We start from the raw sequence: 15,916 nt of genomic DNA, 5'->3' as shown, positions 1-15,916 counted from the left end.
CAGACCCCATAAGCACACGGCTCCCGTGACCACATGGACCCCATAAGCACATAGTCCCCATGGCCACAGGGACCCCATAAGCACAGGGACCCCATGACCACACGGACCCCATGACCACACAGCCCCATGTCTGGGGTCCGCGCTGACCCCGCTGGCCGGCAGAAGGAGGAAATGAATTTCCTGACAGGCAATGTGTGATGAGGGTCAGGACCTCCCCTTTCTAAGAAAAGCACAGGGAAGCTCAGCCTGTCCCCCAAGAGACGCAGCAGCCAGCTTTGCAGAGAAGGTCCCCAAGCTGCCCAGGAGTTAACCAGGAGTGAAGCAGGAGTGACCCATTTCACTGGGTTTGGGGCTTCAGAGGGGCTGCCACGTCCTTCCCTGAATTCCTGGGTGCCCGGAGCAGACACCACTGCTCTGCTTTTCCGTCCCTTAGAAAAACCACTTCCCAGAAGGATGTGACTTCTTAGGAGGTATTTGCTTAGCAATAGGCATAAATCTTCTGCTCTTCACATCGGTCTGGGTGAGAGAAAATATTCTGCGACTGTCTATTTAAACATCTTATGTTAATACCATGAAGTGTTTGTTCAACTTTTATTATTCCTTTAGTTCTGAAGTAGTGAATGCTCCCAGGCATGTCAAGAGCTGCAGACACTGCATCCAAACTAAACTGGGGCTGAGCAGGCAGGGGTATTTCTGGCTAAGGGGAACATTTCTGGATAAGGGGACATTTTCCGGCATAGCGGCTGCGGCTGGGAAGAGCTGAGCAAAACAGTAAATGCTGCTGTCACAGCCACTTGCGCAATTGCTCGGTTTTCCCCAGTTATTTATGACTTGAATTTGTTGCTTCTCTCTGCTCTTGATCTAGCTGCTGAAAGCTGAGGTTGGTTCCCTGGCGAGCCAGGAGTGCTGCTTCAGAACGGAGAGGGTGCTGCTGGAGTGCGGGTGCTCTGGGTGCTGCTGCTGGCACACTGCTGGGATGAGATGATCACAAAGGGAAGGTGTCACCACAGATCGAATCTCTGATGCAGCCCGGGCAGGGACAGTGGGACTGTTCCCCCCTGGCTTTGGCACAGGGGTGTCAAGGAACTGTTCTGAGCTGAAAGCCCAGGTGATGGTGAAGCTTCTGCTGCCTCTGCTGCCTTCACCAATGACAGATTTATAGCCCAAAAGGTGCTCGAAGGATGGCTCTTCTCCTTGACAAAAGTGCATGAGAAAAAGGTTGTCAGGGTGTGCCCAATCCATCTGTCACTGAGGAGATAGGCTCATCCTATAACTTAATGCCATCAATCACTAAGACCAAAGGTAGAGATCAAGGCTGCTTACTCACAAGAGAGTACCTAAGGCCGTGTCTAGCCAGGCACATGGTGACAGCCAAATAAATTCCCTTGGTATGGTCCCTGGGGAGCTTGCACTCTCTTCCAGAGCTTAGAAACATGCCTGCTCTGCAAGGAGCCCTCAGGCTACTCAGGGAGTAGTTACTCTGTGAAGTGATTATGAGGATCTCCTTAAAGCCCATGGAATAAGTTCAAAATAGAATATTTCAGAGAAAAATCCATCTACTAGTCTGCAGCATAGGAATCCCATACTCGTGGGTGAAGGCAGCACTGGGAGGACCACAAGCAGTGTGACAAGGACTGCAGGTATACAGGCTCCAAACGTGAGTTCTGTACATTCTTGATAAGCTTCTCCTCTAGTCCTCCCTTCCTACATTTTTTCTTTTTTCTGAGAAGAGCTGAGCTTTGTTTCTCCTCTGGAATCACTACAGCACACAGCACTGGGGTCTGAAGGCCACAAGCTCTTGCCCAACAAACGAGTGGGAGTAATCTTCCCTCAGTGCCTCATGCCACTGGGCGTGTGTCCAGACTGGGCTTTGCTCAGCTGCCTTTCACTCCAGCAACCCGTGACGCTTCTGCCATCAGACACTTCTTCATCCAGCCCAGCCAGAGCTGCAGACCTCGCAAGCAGCATCTCCATGAACCTGAGTGCCTGCACTGTAAAAACAACCATAAAAGGATTTTGCTCAGCTCTGCTTCCAGCATTACTGCTCAGCTTTCCTCTGAGAAAGGAGGCACGATGACCTTCTTCCAAAGAAAGGGTGTAAATCGTCATTTGTTTTCCCTTTAATTCCGGAATGTGCTGAGTCCTCTGTAATAAATTATACTGCTCGCTGTAAAAGGAAATCCAGAGGCAGCTCTGTGAGCTTCTTGAGTCCTTGAGTTGCAGGTGATGGGAGAATTCAGTTCATCACCAGAAGCACTTGTAGGTGAGTGCAGTGAGATGAGCCATCCAGAGATGAGCAAGGCACTGAGGACACCGAAGCTGTTGGAAACACACAGATCCCAAGGCAGCCAGTCCCAGCCCTGTCGGATCCCTGAGAACATGAGGGATGAGCTCAGCTTGGAGCAGGGGCCTTAGCACGTACCTCATTGTTCAGGGTTTGTCCATACAGGATTCTTAAGAAAATTAAATTGAATTAACTAAGTCTAAAGTAGAACATTAAAATTCTGCATAAAATTCTCATTCAGAATTAAAGTGGCCTTAATTCAGTTTACTTTACTCCCAAATGCTGCTAAATAAGGCCATTTAAGTTGTCTTTAATTAACATAATGGTCCCACATAGGCTTTTATAAATGAGATTTAATTAGCCCTTTTTTTAGAAGTGAGTTAGCTGCCTTGAACTTCCATAGGGAAGCAGCCAGGTCCAGGGCCACTTTGCTGACAGGGCTCCTGGTTGTGGCTGGTTAGCAGGAGTTGCAAAGAGCTGGCATCACCTCTCAAGGAACTGGCACAAGGCCAGCTTCTTCCTCACCAGCAGATAATGGCAGCCTTAAATATCAACTATTTTGGCTGTGTTAAATGCATGAGTGGGTGATGAAAGGCTCTGCCAGATGATGAGCTCTTCCTTTAAAATCTGGGACATGGGGGGTGGTAATTCCTAGAAATATGTGACATCAAGATTTTGAGGACTTGTTCATGAACAAGGAACCAGGCTGGAGGAAAGCTTACAGAGTCAGCAGAGAAGGGGATGGAGGTGGAGGACGGGGAGGGACTGACCCCATCCATGGGCTCCTCTTGTCACAGAGCACTTTGGGGTCCCCGCTGCCCCTGGATGCTTTAGTTCCTTTTTGGCACAGCAGAATTCCCAGCTCAGCAGGATGAGATGCTACTAGCTGCTCTTAAAGACCATCCTGAGAGCATTTGGCCTTTCCAGCACCTGTGCTCCCCTCGGTCTCACAGGTTCCTCCTTGGAACAGCCCAGTGTGCTATGATGGGGATTTCCACCTCTTTTCTGTGGCCACAGATGTGTCACAGAGGGACAGAGGCTGACAGCCTGTCCCACTGCAGAAAGGGCATGATGCAGCTGCCCTGCTGTGGGCACGGCACTGCCCAGAAGAAGCAGAGTCTCTTGCCTGGAGGTGCAGAGCCTCCATGCATCCACTATCCCAGCAAAGTTCTGTGATTCTGCATAGCCTCAGAAGCTGCAGCCTCCACCATAGCCCTTGCAGTACCAAAAAAAAATGTCCTGTTCAAAGCAGTTTGCAAATGTGAAAAAGAAAAAAAATTGTCAAAATCACCCCTGAGGAGCTCTGAATTGTGACTGGCATGCGACTCCCTCTGACTTTTTAGGTGGAGAAGCCAACAGCCTCCTTCTCTCCTGGCTTCTTTTCACCAAATTAGAGATTAGAGCCATGTGGCTGCTGCCACTGCTTTGCATAAATCAGGAGATTCAGCTTTGTGCCTCCTCCGTGGGGTATGTCCTATAGGAAATACATCTGTGGCCACACTTTCTGGTGCAATAGACTTTAGCCTAGAAGCAAAAGCACACAAACAATGCTAAATTCATGCTGACTGGAGTAGATTCCAAGGGAAAGAAGTGTTGGGAAAGCACCTACTTAAGAACTGAGTAAGGATTATCTCTGATCTGAATCTCGCTCTGTGTGTGTGTTACTGTTGAGCACACAGTGCGGTTTCAGACACAGCCAGAGACAAGGAAAAATGATTGTTTCGGGGTAACCACAAGGAAGATGAATGCAAATGCATTCCTGTAAGTGGGAGAGTTCCTCGCTCCTGAGTTGGGCTCCGGCACATGGCCTCGGGGAAGCAAATTTGCAACTTACCTTCATCAAATTGTTCAGGCATGATTAATCAGAAGTCAGAGATGCGAAGTTTTCACAATGCAGATTTTAACCCCTGCAGTTCCACACAGGTGGAAGGGAAGGCACAGGGTGGGTGACGGATGTTTCCTGCCAGCGCATACATATCTCTCGGCTGGCTGATAAGCCAGGAGGGGCTGAATCACGGCGGCGGCATCGCCGGGACCGGGCGGCGCAGGGCACCACTCGTGTCACCGAGCGCTGGCGGCGGCACTCGGGAGCTGCGAGGGCCGGGCCGGGCCGGGCCGGGGCTGCGCTCCACCCCTCGCTCTGCCTTCCGCGCCCTGCGCTATAAATCCGGGCCCGGGCCGCCCTGCCCCGGCCCCATGGAGCGGCGGCGGCGGCGCGGCGGAGCGAGCGGCGCGGTGAGTGCGGGGGGCCGGGAGCGGGGCCGGTGCTGGCGAACAAACAGCGCTGCTAACAAACGAACAACGCTGCTAACAAACGAACAACGCTGCTAACAAACAACGCTGTTAACGAACCACGCTGCCGCCCCACAGGTGCCCGCGGCCGGCCCAGGCCGCGACTCGCCCGCCGGGAGCCATGAGCGCGGGCAGCCTGGCCCCGGGCTGGCCTGAGGCGCTGCCGCCCGCCCGGCCCGCCGCGGGCATGAGCCGGAGCCCCGAGGGGCCCGCGGACGGCCCCGAGCTGCAGCTGAAGGTGGATTTCTTCCGCAAGCTCGGCTACTCCTCGGAAGAGATCCGCGGCGTGCTGCAGAAGCTGGGCCTGGGCGCCGACACCAACACGGTGCTGGGGGAGCTGGTGAAGCACGGCCCGGCCGAGCGGGACGGCCCCGAGGCCCCGCCCGAGCCCGCCGAGGCCCCGCTGGTCCCGCGGGGCGGCGCCGGCAACAAATCCCCGGCGCCCGGCCCCGAGGAAGCGGAGAGCGACAACCTGAAGCCCATCGTCATCGATGGCAGCAACGTGGCCATGAGGTGCGTGCGGGGTGGGCGCGGGGCTGGCGGGCTGGGGGCTCTGAGCCCTGCGGGGCTCCGGGACCGAGGGCTGCGGGTGCCCCGCTCAAAGCAGCCGCCTCTGGGTTCTTGGGAGGGGGCCGGTGATATTTTCCAAGGTGGTTCTCCGATCCACGAGGGTAAGCATCACGTTTGGCGGTGCGGGCTCGCCCTGGCACTGCTCTGCCCGCCCGGAGCCGCCAGTCTCGGGGCAGTGGTGAGGACAGCAGTGCTTCCTCTGAAACCAGCACTTCCTCCTGTGCTTAGCGCTCAGGGGATAACTGAAGAGACGTTGTCCTCTCAGCTAGTGGCTTCGTGTAAGTTTCCGTAGCAGGAAGTTGCTCAATAAATAATTATAGGGTTAATTAGAGAAGGGTTTGTAATATAGGGCTCCATTGGAGACTTGTCTCCGAATTGGGCCTCTTGTGTATTGGTGAATTTCTGTACAAGGTAGAAAATGATGAGATGTCAGAGCTGTCACCGAGGCAGGTCTCTGGCTCATCCTCAACATTTCATGTGTCCCAGTGTTGCTGGAGCAGATCCTGTTGGACTCTGTGACCAGAGCCCCCAGTATCCATGAAGCATCGACTCTCAGGGCTGGACATTTATTGGTGTAACATCCCAAATTTTCACCATGAGTTTTTGTTCCTACTTTGGTGAGGATTACTTGCCCTCACCCCAACCCCAGCAGTATGTGTTCCCCACCTCTGCATAGCAGAGGTTCTGGACTCCTGACGTTTAACACACCGTGTTCTGAAAGCTTTTTTTTTTTTCTGTTGTAGCTCAGAAGCTGCTTTCTTTGTTGTTTATGTTTGTGTATGCAGATTTTATAAAAAGTAACCCTGAGTACGGGTGGAGCTGCTGCGTTGCTTGCAGTAGGTTTGTCTGGGGTGAAAGTGCTGTGTGGAGGTTTGTTTGCAGGTGTGGTTTTCGCCAAGCCCTGGCTGACAGTTCCGAGAACAGAGCTGAGAAAGATGGAGCAGAGGGTAGATGAGGAATGGTGGTGGCAGTGGAATAGGGTTGGAGTGTGAAAGCCATGCCTGGCACCCCTGAAGAGAACCTGTTCCAGTTCCTACCCTCTCCACAGCTCTGGGAACACTGGGAAATGGCCTATTGTGAGCCTGGGCTGATAAGTAACTCTGGCAGCAAAGTTTACCTTGGATTAGTGCTTGGGCTTTAACAGCAGGATTGGCTGTGTTTGTTAGTGAGGAGCCTCTTACTGGTGAAAGTTACCCCAAAATGCAGAGGGGAAATCACAGCAGCTGTGAGTCAGGGCAGGCCGGAGCCCAGGGTCTGACATGAGAAGCAGTCTGGCTTTTTAAAGCAATTTGCTAGAAGGGGAATTCCATTCTGAAACTTCCTGTATTGATGGTGTGATGTTCCCTGCTGATTCATTTGCAGTATGTACAGCGGCCTCCCTCAACAGCTCTTGACAAACTTATGCAAATCGTAGTGGAAATTAGCTTTTACTTCCTTCTAAGGGAATTTTTCCTTGGCTGCTGCCAAATCAGATCAGCCCAATTAGCTGCCTTCTGGAGGTTTGAGGTTGGTTGCAGAGACTCAAAAAACAACCAACAACCCAAAACAAAGATTAACAAAACATCCACCAAAAAGGATTTGTTTTTCATATTTATCTCTAAAAAACTGTAGTAACCTGTCCCTGGCTATTAATAGGTAAATCCATCTGATATTGGAGAAAACTTTTAGAGCATCTTCTGATGGTGATTTTTAGCCTTCTGTAATTTAGGATTCTTATTGGAAGTATGTTAGGTGTCTCTTTAGGTGTTAGTTCTGTTGCCAAGTGTTTAGTTCTTCTAGAATAAGTACTTTTGTACAGCTCTTCAATTTCTTTTGTAGTTTCAAAAAAAGGGTGAGGCTGGGAGGGGAACTGAAACTTCTCTGTAGCGGTGCTGCAGCAGTGCCACTGCAGGAATGGCTCTGGTGAGGGGTGGTGGGGGCTGAAATGCCATTCTGGTGCAGATGGAAGGAGTGACATTTCAGACAGGTAGTGACCAGGTGAGGAAAACCTTCCTGAATTCTGAGAGCAGTTCCCCTTTTGGTGTAGTGCATGTTCCCAGAATGCTGTCACGGAACACGGGCAGTTGGATCCCCACAGTGACATATCAGGCTGGAATAGAAGTGTTGAAAGCTTGCCAAAACCACTATCAGCAGAAGAGCTGATTGCACTGTAAATACTAGTGCTTGTAAAACAGGAGGGGTAGTTTCCTCCTAGAAGTTCTGGAAACTTATTGATATGACCTAATGAATAATTAAGAAGCTTTTTGCATCAGTACGTGGCTTCTGACAAGGTTGTCAAACTTTGTTCTCCAATTGCCATGAGTTGTTCTCTCATCCAGTGCTGATGACAGGAGATGATGCCATTTTCTGCAAATAGAGCATTTGTAGATGAGGTTTTGAGCCATCATGGAATGAATCATCTTTCCTTGAGAAGGGAGTGCATATGAAATACCTCGTTCTCCTGAAGTGATCAGAACAAGTTTGCAAGCAAACACCCAGTGAGGGTACAGTGCGCCCTGGCAGGAAACAGCCACTGGCATTAGCTGTCAGAGCAGTACAAAGGGGTTTTAGATCACATTGTGCTCTGGGCTAAAAATAACCATCAGAAGTGCAGGGTTGAACTGTTTCAGAGCAGCTGCAACAGTTCCAGCTGCTGTCTCCCTCCCAGTGAGTATTTGGGTGTTTACTGGTGTCATGAGGTGCTGAAATGAACGGGGGCACTGGGCAGGTCTGAGTGAGGGTGTTGCTACACAAGGCAAGCGTCTGTTTGCTGCCTGTGCTCCTCAACACTTCGCTGAAGCTTGTCCTAGTTGCCACCTCCCTTTGCTCTGCATTGCCTGGCTAATGTGTACTGAATCATGAAGGGATTAAAGTCGTAATTTTCTCCTTTGCAGCCATGGGAATAAAGAAGTGTTCTCCTGCCGAGGTATCCTTCTGGCTGTCCAGTGGTTTTGGGACAGGGGACACAAGGATATTACAGTCTTTGTGCCATCATGGAGGAAGGAGCAGCCCCGACCAGATGTACTCATAACAGGTAGGAAAATGTGCAAACCAAAAGCAGCTTTTCAGGCTGACTGCTCTGTCACTTAGTGATCTTGCAGAGTTCTGGCTAAGTCAGTAATTAACTTCAGAATGGAAAGTCTGAGTAGTAGGAGCTGCTATGAGCTGAACTGACCAGGGAGTATTAGTCATTAACTTTTCCCTTAAGCCAGCTTTTGCCTGAGTCAGTTGGAATAATTCAGAAGACAAGGAATGTAATGCTCTACTTCCTAACTTCTTGTCTTTTATTTCCTGAACTTTTTCCTCTTGCAGGGACACGCTTTGTATTTAACTGAAGCATATTTAGCCAGAATTATTCAAATCGAGGGGAGCTTGCTCTGAACTTGCAGAGAGCTGAGATTTGAATAACTCAGAACGGTGATGAGCAGGGTTGAGTACAGTGTGAGTTGCGGAGAGACAGAATTTATTTATAACGCTGCTTCAGCTGCGTGAGGGGCTGTGCAGGTGTGCTCAGGGCTGTGTTTGCTCCAGACCAGTACATCCTGCGTGACCTGGAGAAGAAGAAGATCCTGGTGTTCACGCCGTCGCGGCGGGTGGGCGGCAAGCGCGTGGTGTGCTACGACGACCGCTTCATCGTGAAGCTGGCCCACGAGTCCGACGGCATCATCGTGTCCAACGACACCTACCGCGACCTGCAGAGCGAGCGGCCCGAGTGGAAGAAATTCATCGAGGAGCGCCTGCTGATGTACTCCTTCGTTAATGACAAGTATGGCTCGTGCCTTTTGGGTTTTAGCTTTAGGTTCATGCCTTTTGGGTTTTTAGCCTTTGGCTCATGCCTTTTAGTTTTCAGCTTTTATTTTTTTCAGCTGTTGTACAGCATTGCTGCATAACTCTAAACTCCGTATAGTGTTCGTAAGCTCTCTTTGTGTTGTGTCAGACAATACAATCCTTCTGGGCCTGAGAATCAAGGACACCCTCTGCCTCAGGCCCTGAAAAGTACAAACAAAATTGAACTGGGGGAGGAGAGCAAACTGGGGAATATTACTTCATTACCTGAAGCTGTAATTGGACAATTAACCCCTGATGTTCAAACAGACCAAACTTAGATCTGCCTGAAAAACTCATGATCATGGTCCATCTTGGGTGTAGCCTGTGTGAGCCTTTTGCACTGCTCAAAATATACCTATTGAAGGCCTTTAATAAATACCCACTTTATTCTCCTAACTCTGTCTAGCCTCTGTTGTAGGTAGCCACTCCACAGCATTGTGGTCACATCTTCCTGGGCTTTTAAGAAAGATCTGTGTGAGCACACTGGCTTGTTCTAATGAAGCAATAGCAAGCGATGCATGAGAAAAGCAAAATGCTAGTTAAAAAATAATGAAAAGCTGTAAGATACAAAGCCAAAAGAAGTTGGTGGCATCTCAGTAGCTGCTAATTTGGAGTTAGGAGCTCCAAGGAGAGCTTCAGGGTGCAATTTCCTCACAGGACAATTGTTAGCAGCAGGTGCTAATTCTGGTTGATAACCAAGCATTGAACCTCTTCTGTGCCTGAAGGGAAGCATTTTGTGCTGATGTGGACTGGGTGGCAGGAGGGTTATCTCTGCAGGAAGTGGGGGAGCGTTGTAGGGCTCAGATAGCTTTTGATCTTCAATGAAATAGGAGACTTTGAGAAGAAACCCAGCCTCAACTCAGAAAAGTGAACTGCTTCTGAGATTTGTTTTTCTTTAGGTTTATGCCTCCAGATGATCCCTTAGGGCGTCATGGCCCCAGCCTGGACAACTTCCTCAGGAAGAAACCTGTAGTTCCAGAACACAAGAAACAGCAGTGCCCTTACGGTGAGACCTGCCTTCTTAATGTGAAGAACAAGGTGTCTGTGCAAGTGTCACTCATAATCTAGTCCAATCCAGCTGGTCATCTCATGCTCTGGCTTTCCTTACAGGGAAAAAATGCACTTATGGAATTAAGTGTAAGTTCTACCATCCTGAAAGGATCAACCAGCCCCAGCGCTCGTTAGCTGATGAACTCCGTGCCAATGCCAGGCTGTCTCCAACCAGAAGTACCAGTGCCAAGGAGGAGAAGAAGGGGAAGCGGGGTTCCCAGGCAGAGCTCTTGTGCTCTGTGCCCACGGAGAGTGACAAAAGCTCTTTACAGAAGGTCTCTGCAGAGAGGAAGAGCTTGGCCCACAAAGCCAAGCCCAGTGACGTTGTGCTTCAGGCCAAAGGCTGTGTGTCGGGCAGTGTCTCCCCTGACAGGTACCAGCAGCCTCCCATGGACTCTCTGTCTTACATCTCTCAGGAGCATCTCGACTCAGGCATTGGGTCTCTGGAGAACCAGCTGTCTGACATGTGGCCTCACAGGTGTACCAGCCACTGTGACCGTTCCCACGCAGAGCAGGTGCCCGTCTGCACCTGCGGTGGGCAGAGACCTGTGTACCCGCATTCCCCCAGCTTAGAGCAGAACGGGCTGGTCTCCTACAACCACGGCTCCCATAGATCTCCTTCCCCTGGTGCTGGCTTCCTGCAGTACAGCCCTGAGCCGCCTTGCTCGGGAGCAGCCCGCTCTTTCTCAGGCTATGGGGTGCCCGTGCCCGCCGGTGCTGCGGGGCAGTACAGCCTGCCCGGCGAGTTCGGCGCCGCCCTGCCGCGCTCGCGGGAGTTCTGGTCCGAGCCGTACCCGCTGCCGCAGGTCAGGTCCCCCGGCGTGCACAGGGCCCCGGGGCCCTGGGCTGCTGAGGAGCAGTTCGCCGAGGAGCGGGCCAGGGTGCACGTCAGGCTGTGCAGCATCTTCCACCCGCACCTGGTGGATGCCGTGATGGGCCGCTTCCCCCGGCTGCTGGACCCCCAGAGGCTGGCAGCAGAGATCCTCACCTACAAGGCCCAGAACCCAGGTGTGTGAGGCAGTGCCCAGGGCAGGCAGGTATGGGGAGAGCTTGCGGGGCTGGGTTTGCCTCTGCAGCTGCCACAGAGGCCTTCTCAGTGCTCCTTCTTGTGCCTTTGGAAGTACTGGGCTCCAGCTGGAGGCTGTGTGCCAGATGTGCTGTGCTCACAGCAAATTCTGCTCCAGCTAGGACCACGTGCCTGTGGGAGAGGTGAGAACACCCCAGCGTCCCACCTTGCCCAGGGGCTAAGCAGGGAGGGGAGGCTGCAGCTCTAGAGCAGGACTGTTCCTTTGGGGTTCATGGGAGTCTGGCACACCCTGAACTGCAGTTCTCCATAACTGGATGTGAGAGAAGTGGGTGCTGCCTTTGTAGTGGCCTAAGGCTAGTTTCTGAGGACCCAAATGCCTTATCAATGCTGTTGTTAGGTCCTGACTAAACCTCTTTACTAAATCCCACCATTCAGATCTGTGGCAGATGTTGGGTTATTAATGCAATCTGAAGCTGGATTTATCCAACTGGTTTTACTGATGCACTTCAATAATGTTTTCCACACCCTTCCCACCTCAGCTGATCTCCCTAACTGTGCCCCATGGACCACAAGTGCTTAGTGAGGTCTCAGCTCCCGGAGCAGAGTCCCTGCTCAGGAAGAGCAGCCAGACACTGCTCCAGAGCTCTGTGTGTGTGTTGGGCATGTGCTGACAGCTGCAGTGTCAGAGCGGGTGGTGAGCTGAGCGTGCTCTGAGCGCTGCTCTGGAACTGTCCCTGTCCCAGGCTGGCTCTGTACAGCACTGACAAGGATTTATTATGTGCCTTGTGCCTTCAAACAGCAATAGAACAGCTGCAGTCACATCTGGACTGCTGCCAGGGGCCTTCCCGAGGAGTCTTGACTACTTTGTGTTGTAAAGCTGTTGCTTCCTCTTCTTCCTCACCAATATTCCCCTGTCCCCTTTGGCTGTGCCCAACTACAGCAGCATCCAGAATTGTAGAGTAAGACTTATTTGGCAAGACTGTTCCTGTTTCATTTCCTCTTACTCTGTGAGATGTTTTCTATTGTAGGTACTGTAAGAGATTTTAAATATGCAAAACCAATTGCTGTAGTAATTGGTTCTGGTCCTGGAATTTTGCCGTGCAAGGGATGCAGAAATATTCCTGGCACGTGCAGGCCAGAAGCAGTTGATTTGTTGATACACATTGTATCTGTGTGTGTTATTGTTTCTAAATACAATACACCCTCCTGTGGTTAAACCAAGGTTATTGAGTGGCAAATTAGGAAGGGGAGAGTGGAAGGCAGCTGGTCCTGAACCCCTCCTGGGAGCAGTGCTGTCTGTCCCTGCTCTTCCCTCTCCTGTCCAAGGAATGACCTGCCCAGACTGGCACCATGTGCCATGGGACCACAGGGACACAGGAACCTGTATACCTGGTTAATAATGATACATTACAAATTAGTAATGTTTCATGTTAGTAAGCAAAATGCTTCTTAATTTTAAGTAACCTAATACTTTGCATATTTGTAAATTACAGAAAAAATGGTTTTTAATGTTACTGTTCAGCACCTTGCTGCTTGCAGTTTTAATCAATGCTGGTCTCACCTCAGCCATATGTTACTTGGCAAGGTGGGTTTGGGTTTCTGGTGGAATGCTGGTATCTGCTGCCTCTCTTGCAACGAGAAGATTAACATTGTGTACTCCCCAGCTGACACTTGCTGAACTTTCTGTATCACTATGCAGTATAGTTGTGTACTGAATAGCCATGTGACAGCCCTGGCAAAGAGCTGTTATAGAAATAAAAACTGCTGAATTCACATGTTTGGTCTCTGGTGGCTTTGTGGAGGAACATTCAACTTTCTGGTTGGCTTTCCAAGGGAAAAGTCAGAGAAATTGTCCTTCCTCCCTGGGGTTCCTCTGAGGGCTTTGATCTCTGTGTGCAGTCTGAGGGCTGGTTATTGACAGGCTGTTAATCGATGCAGTGAGACCCAGCCAGCCCTGTGCTGTGGCAGATAAGGGCATGTGCAGTGTCTGCTGTTGATTTGGCTTCCCTGGGGCTGCTCCGTGCTCGGGGCAGGCACTGGCAGGGCAGGTGGGATGGGCAGCAGCACTGGCTCTCACTCAGCACCACAGTCTGGGTGTCCTGGGTGCTAAAGCAGCATTTATTGCCTTTTAAAGCAGCAGAATTGCCACACTCCTGGCAATTTTGGAATTAGTATGGACCGTGTTTTGCTTTAAGAGGCAATTTCACAGTACAGCTTGGAAATAAATACATATTTTATCCAGTTTACATCTGTGTCATATGTTCAATGTGGAATATGTGAATGGGTAACGTGTCCAGGTTTTGCTCTGAAGATTTGTTATGGGCTGGAAGTGCAGCAGGAATATCAGTGCTCACCTTGCAGTGTAAGGATCATCCCCTCCCACCTGCTCCACTGTAGCACAGCATGTTCTTATCTCGCTGGTTAAATAACTTTATGCTCTGTATTGAAACTTGTGCTCTTCATTTACCACAGGGCAGTGACTCTCTAGTTAATCAGAAACCAGGGAGGCAGGTGCTCCCAGAGACCAGCTGCATTTCAAAACAAACCTGCAACTCTCAGCCTGAAGTCTTTATTGCCTCTGAGGCTGTCAGTGCAGTGACAGGGCTGGTGTGGCTGTGTGTGGGGTGGGGGAATGGAGAGGTGTGTCAGGGATCTGAGCACAGTTAACCAGGTGAGGAGTTTGCTGCTGTCCTTTATGGGATCTGCAGGATTTTAAGGCTGATGTTCCTGTAAAAGACAATAGGTAATTCTAGTTTTACGGGATGTGTAAAGGGGTAAATGTTTGTTTTTGTGTCTCAAAGCTGCTCTGAAAAACAATTAAAGGAATCAGTGCAGAAGTTCATTATCAAACCAGGAGAGGAAGAGCTGGAGCTGACCCGGGTTGTGATGTTTCCATTGCAGTGCCAGTCCTGGGGGCACACGGGGTAGTTTGGGGGGGTCAGGCCCGAGCACAGACTGGTGCAGTTACTCCCCCAGACTGAGTGTGCTGCTGGGGCAGCCAGCAAGCCCAGCCCCAATCCCACTGCTGTGCTCCGAGTTTGCTCCTTCATCAAAGTTGTGTCCCCATTTCCCAAGCTCACTGTGGTGCCAGAGATTTGGGAAATGGGAATGCTGGTTGGAACTGTTGCTGCTGCACTTTTTTCCCCCTACCTGCTCCTCAGTGCCAGGAGTGGTGGGGCTGCCTGCCTGGACACCTTGGCAACCCTGCTGGGGCTGTTAGGGTGGGGGTTTTGGGGTGCATCTTCTGCCTTGGCAACCCTGCTGGGGCTGTTAGGGTGGGGGTTTTGGGGTGCATCTTCTGCCTTGGCAACCCTGCTGGGGCTGTTAGGGTGGGGGTTTTGGGGTGCATCTTCTGCCTTAGCACTTCCTGGGGCTTGGGGGTAGAGCCTGCTGTGACTGCTGGTGTTTGTGTTCCTGGGTGAGCCAAACTGGGTCAGATCTGGGTGTCAGCTCTCAGGGCTGGTGGAGGGAAGGAGGTCACACATGGGCCTGTTGAAGGTTTCCTGTGCTCAGGGGCTTCCCAGCCCTCATCCTGTCAGCTGAAGCTTTGTGCTGAGCTTCAGGAGAGGCTGGTTTCTCCAGGCAGGCCAGTCTGCTCTCCAGGGCTTGCTCATCTCTCCACTGCCCTGTGCTGCCCTTACTCCCTGAACTTCCATTTGAACTCAGCTGGTTCCTCCCATTGGGGGTTTCCAGGATGTGGCTAGCTCAGTTTCAATATTTTAAAGCATTTTCAGAGGAAGGAAAGGGGATGGGGTGTGTGCATCATCATGGGGCTGCAGTGGTGGGAGCAGATTTAGCATCCACCCAGAGCTGAGGCTGCTGCTCTCCCTGTACAGAGCAGTGGATGTACCGAGCATGGCAGCAGCTCTGCTCCCTGCACCCCAAACTGCTGCTGCAGCACAGCCTCCCTGTGAGACAGCACTGCAGGGAGCAGTAACTGCAGTCAGTGCTCATACAGGAGGGAAAGGTGCTGCGGAGGAGCTGGGTGCTGCCCAGGGCACTGGGGGGAGGCTGGGGTGGTGCTGGCAGCACTTGGCCTCCAGCCACACGCTTTTCAGCTCTCCCCTGCTTTCCTAAGGGCCCTGAGTGCCAGGGGCTGCCCCTGGAGCCAAAGCCCTGGCTGGGGCAGCAGCAGCCTGCTCAGCCTTCCTGCCAAAGCCACGCAGGGCCCAGCCGGGCTGGGCAGCAGGGTTGCACAAGTGTGTATAGCACTTGTGTAAATGGAGTAAATGCAGCCTCAGGTTAAGCAATAGGTCAGGAGGCTGTGGCTGGGAAAGGTTTCTGTGAGCTGCGTGGTGGTTCCTGCCTTGCTGCAGGTGCTGTGGGGAGGGGCTGCTCCTGTTGGGGTGCAGAGCTGGTGGCTGTGGCTAATGCTGCTTGATGTCACCCCCCTCCTCCTCCTCCTGCACCCTGCCCCCGTGGGCTGGCTGGGGATGAGAGATGAGTGGTGGCTACAGCAGGACCTTGTCCCATCACGGCAGCGTGGAGGGTGCTGTGATTGCTGCAGGAGTGGGGGGACAGCCTGGGGCCCCCGTGGCACTGCCAGCTCGTTGGCAGGCCCTGGTTTCCTGCGGTGTTTTGAGCAGCTCGGGGCTGTCCCGGGCCGGGTGGGTGCAGGGTGACTCAGGCCGCTGCTATTGGCGTTGCATCAGTTCCTGCATGTGGGAGCTGCACGGGCACGCTGGGAGGACAGATCCCAGCCGCTCCTGCTGCGGGTGGCTGCTGGTCCCTGCTCTGCTCCAGCCAGAGCTCCTCCTGTCCCCCTCCCTCCCCAAAGGCCTGCAGGGCACTGGTGCAGCTGTCCCAGCCCTGCTGGGAAAGAGCAGGCAGACACAAGCGATGGAGAGCTGCCTGTATTGGACAGGGGGAGCAGGGCAGGGTGCAGC

At 52.0% G+C, this 15,916-nt stretch overlaps 1 protein-coding gene and 1 long non-coding RNA gene across 2 annotated transcripts; one reads left to right on the top strand and one right to left on the bottom strand.

Moving 5' to 3' along the window:
• Nucleotides 1–575: 575 nt before the first annotated feature.
• On the bottom strand, nt 576–4,299 carry LOC115498258 (uncharacterized). Its single transcript, XR_004369718.3, has 2 exons — nt 4,119–4,299; nt 576–1,991 (listed from the first exon to the last, which is right to left on the bottom strand). It is a non-coding gene; the product is annotated as an uncharacterized lncRNA (long non-coding RNA).
• Nucleotides 4,300–4,398: 99 nt separating this feature from the next.
• ZC3H12A (zinc finger CCCH-type containing 12A) lies at nt 4,399–12,803 on the top strand. The gene is made up of 6 exons (XM_030290398.4): nt 4,399–4,519; nt 4,655–5,089; nt 8,020–8,159; nt 8,657–8,891; nt 9,853–9,959; nt 10,064–12,803. The coding sequence occupies exons 2-6, from the start codon at nt 4,698–4,700 to the stop codon at nt 11,017–11,019; spliced, it is 1,830 nt and encodes a 609-aa protein (XP_030146258.4). The 5' UTR covers nt 4,399–4,519; nt 4,655–4,697; the 3' UTR covers nt 11,020–12,803.
• Nucleotides 12,804–15,916: the final 3,113 nt, after the last annotated feature.

The sequence above is a fragment of the Taeniopygia guttata genome, chromosome 23 (genome assembly GCF_048771995.1).
Source record: "Taeniopygia guttata chromosome 23, bTaeGut7.mat, whole genome shotgun sequence".
Lineage (NCBI taxonomy): Eukaryota > Metazoa > Chordata > Aves > Passeriformes > Estrildidae > Taeniopygia > Taeniopygia guttata.
The sequence above is the reverse complement of the archived record's forward strand: the minus strand, read 5'-3'. Positions and strand labels throughout refer to the sequence as shown.

What these genes read in the sequence shown, in the direction of transcription:
- ZC3H12A (XM_030290398.4), top strand. Translation starts at nt 4,698, where the DNA reads ATGAGCGCGGGCAGCCTGGCCCCGGGCTGGCCTGAGGCGCTGCCGCCC. An exon ending in ACCAGATGTACTCATAACAG is followed by an intron (nt 8,160 to 8,656) that starts GTAGGAAAATGT and finishes TGTTTGCTCCAG; the next exon opens with ACCAGTACATCCTGCGTGAC. An exon ending in TACTCCTTCGTTAATGACAA is followed by an intron (nt 8,892 to 9,852) that starts GTATGGCTCGTG and finishes GTTTTTCTTTAG; the next exon opens with GTTTATGCCTCCAGATGATC.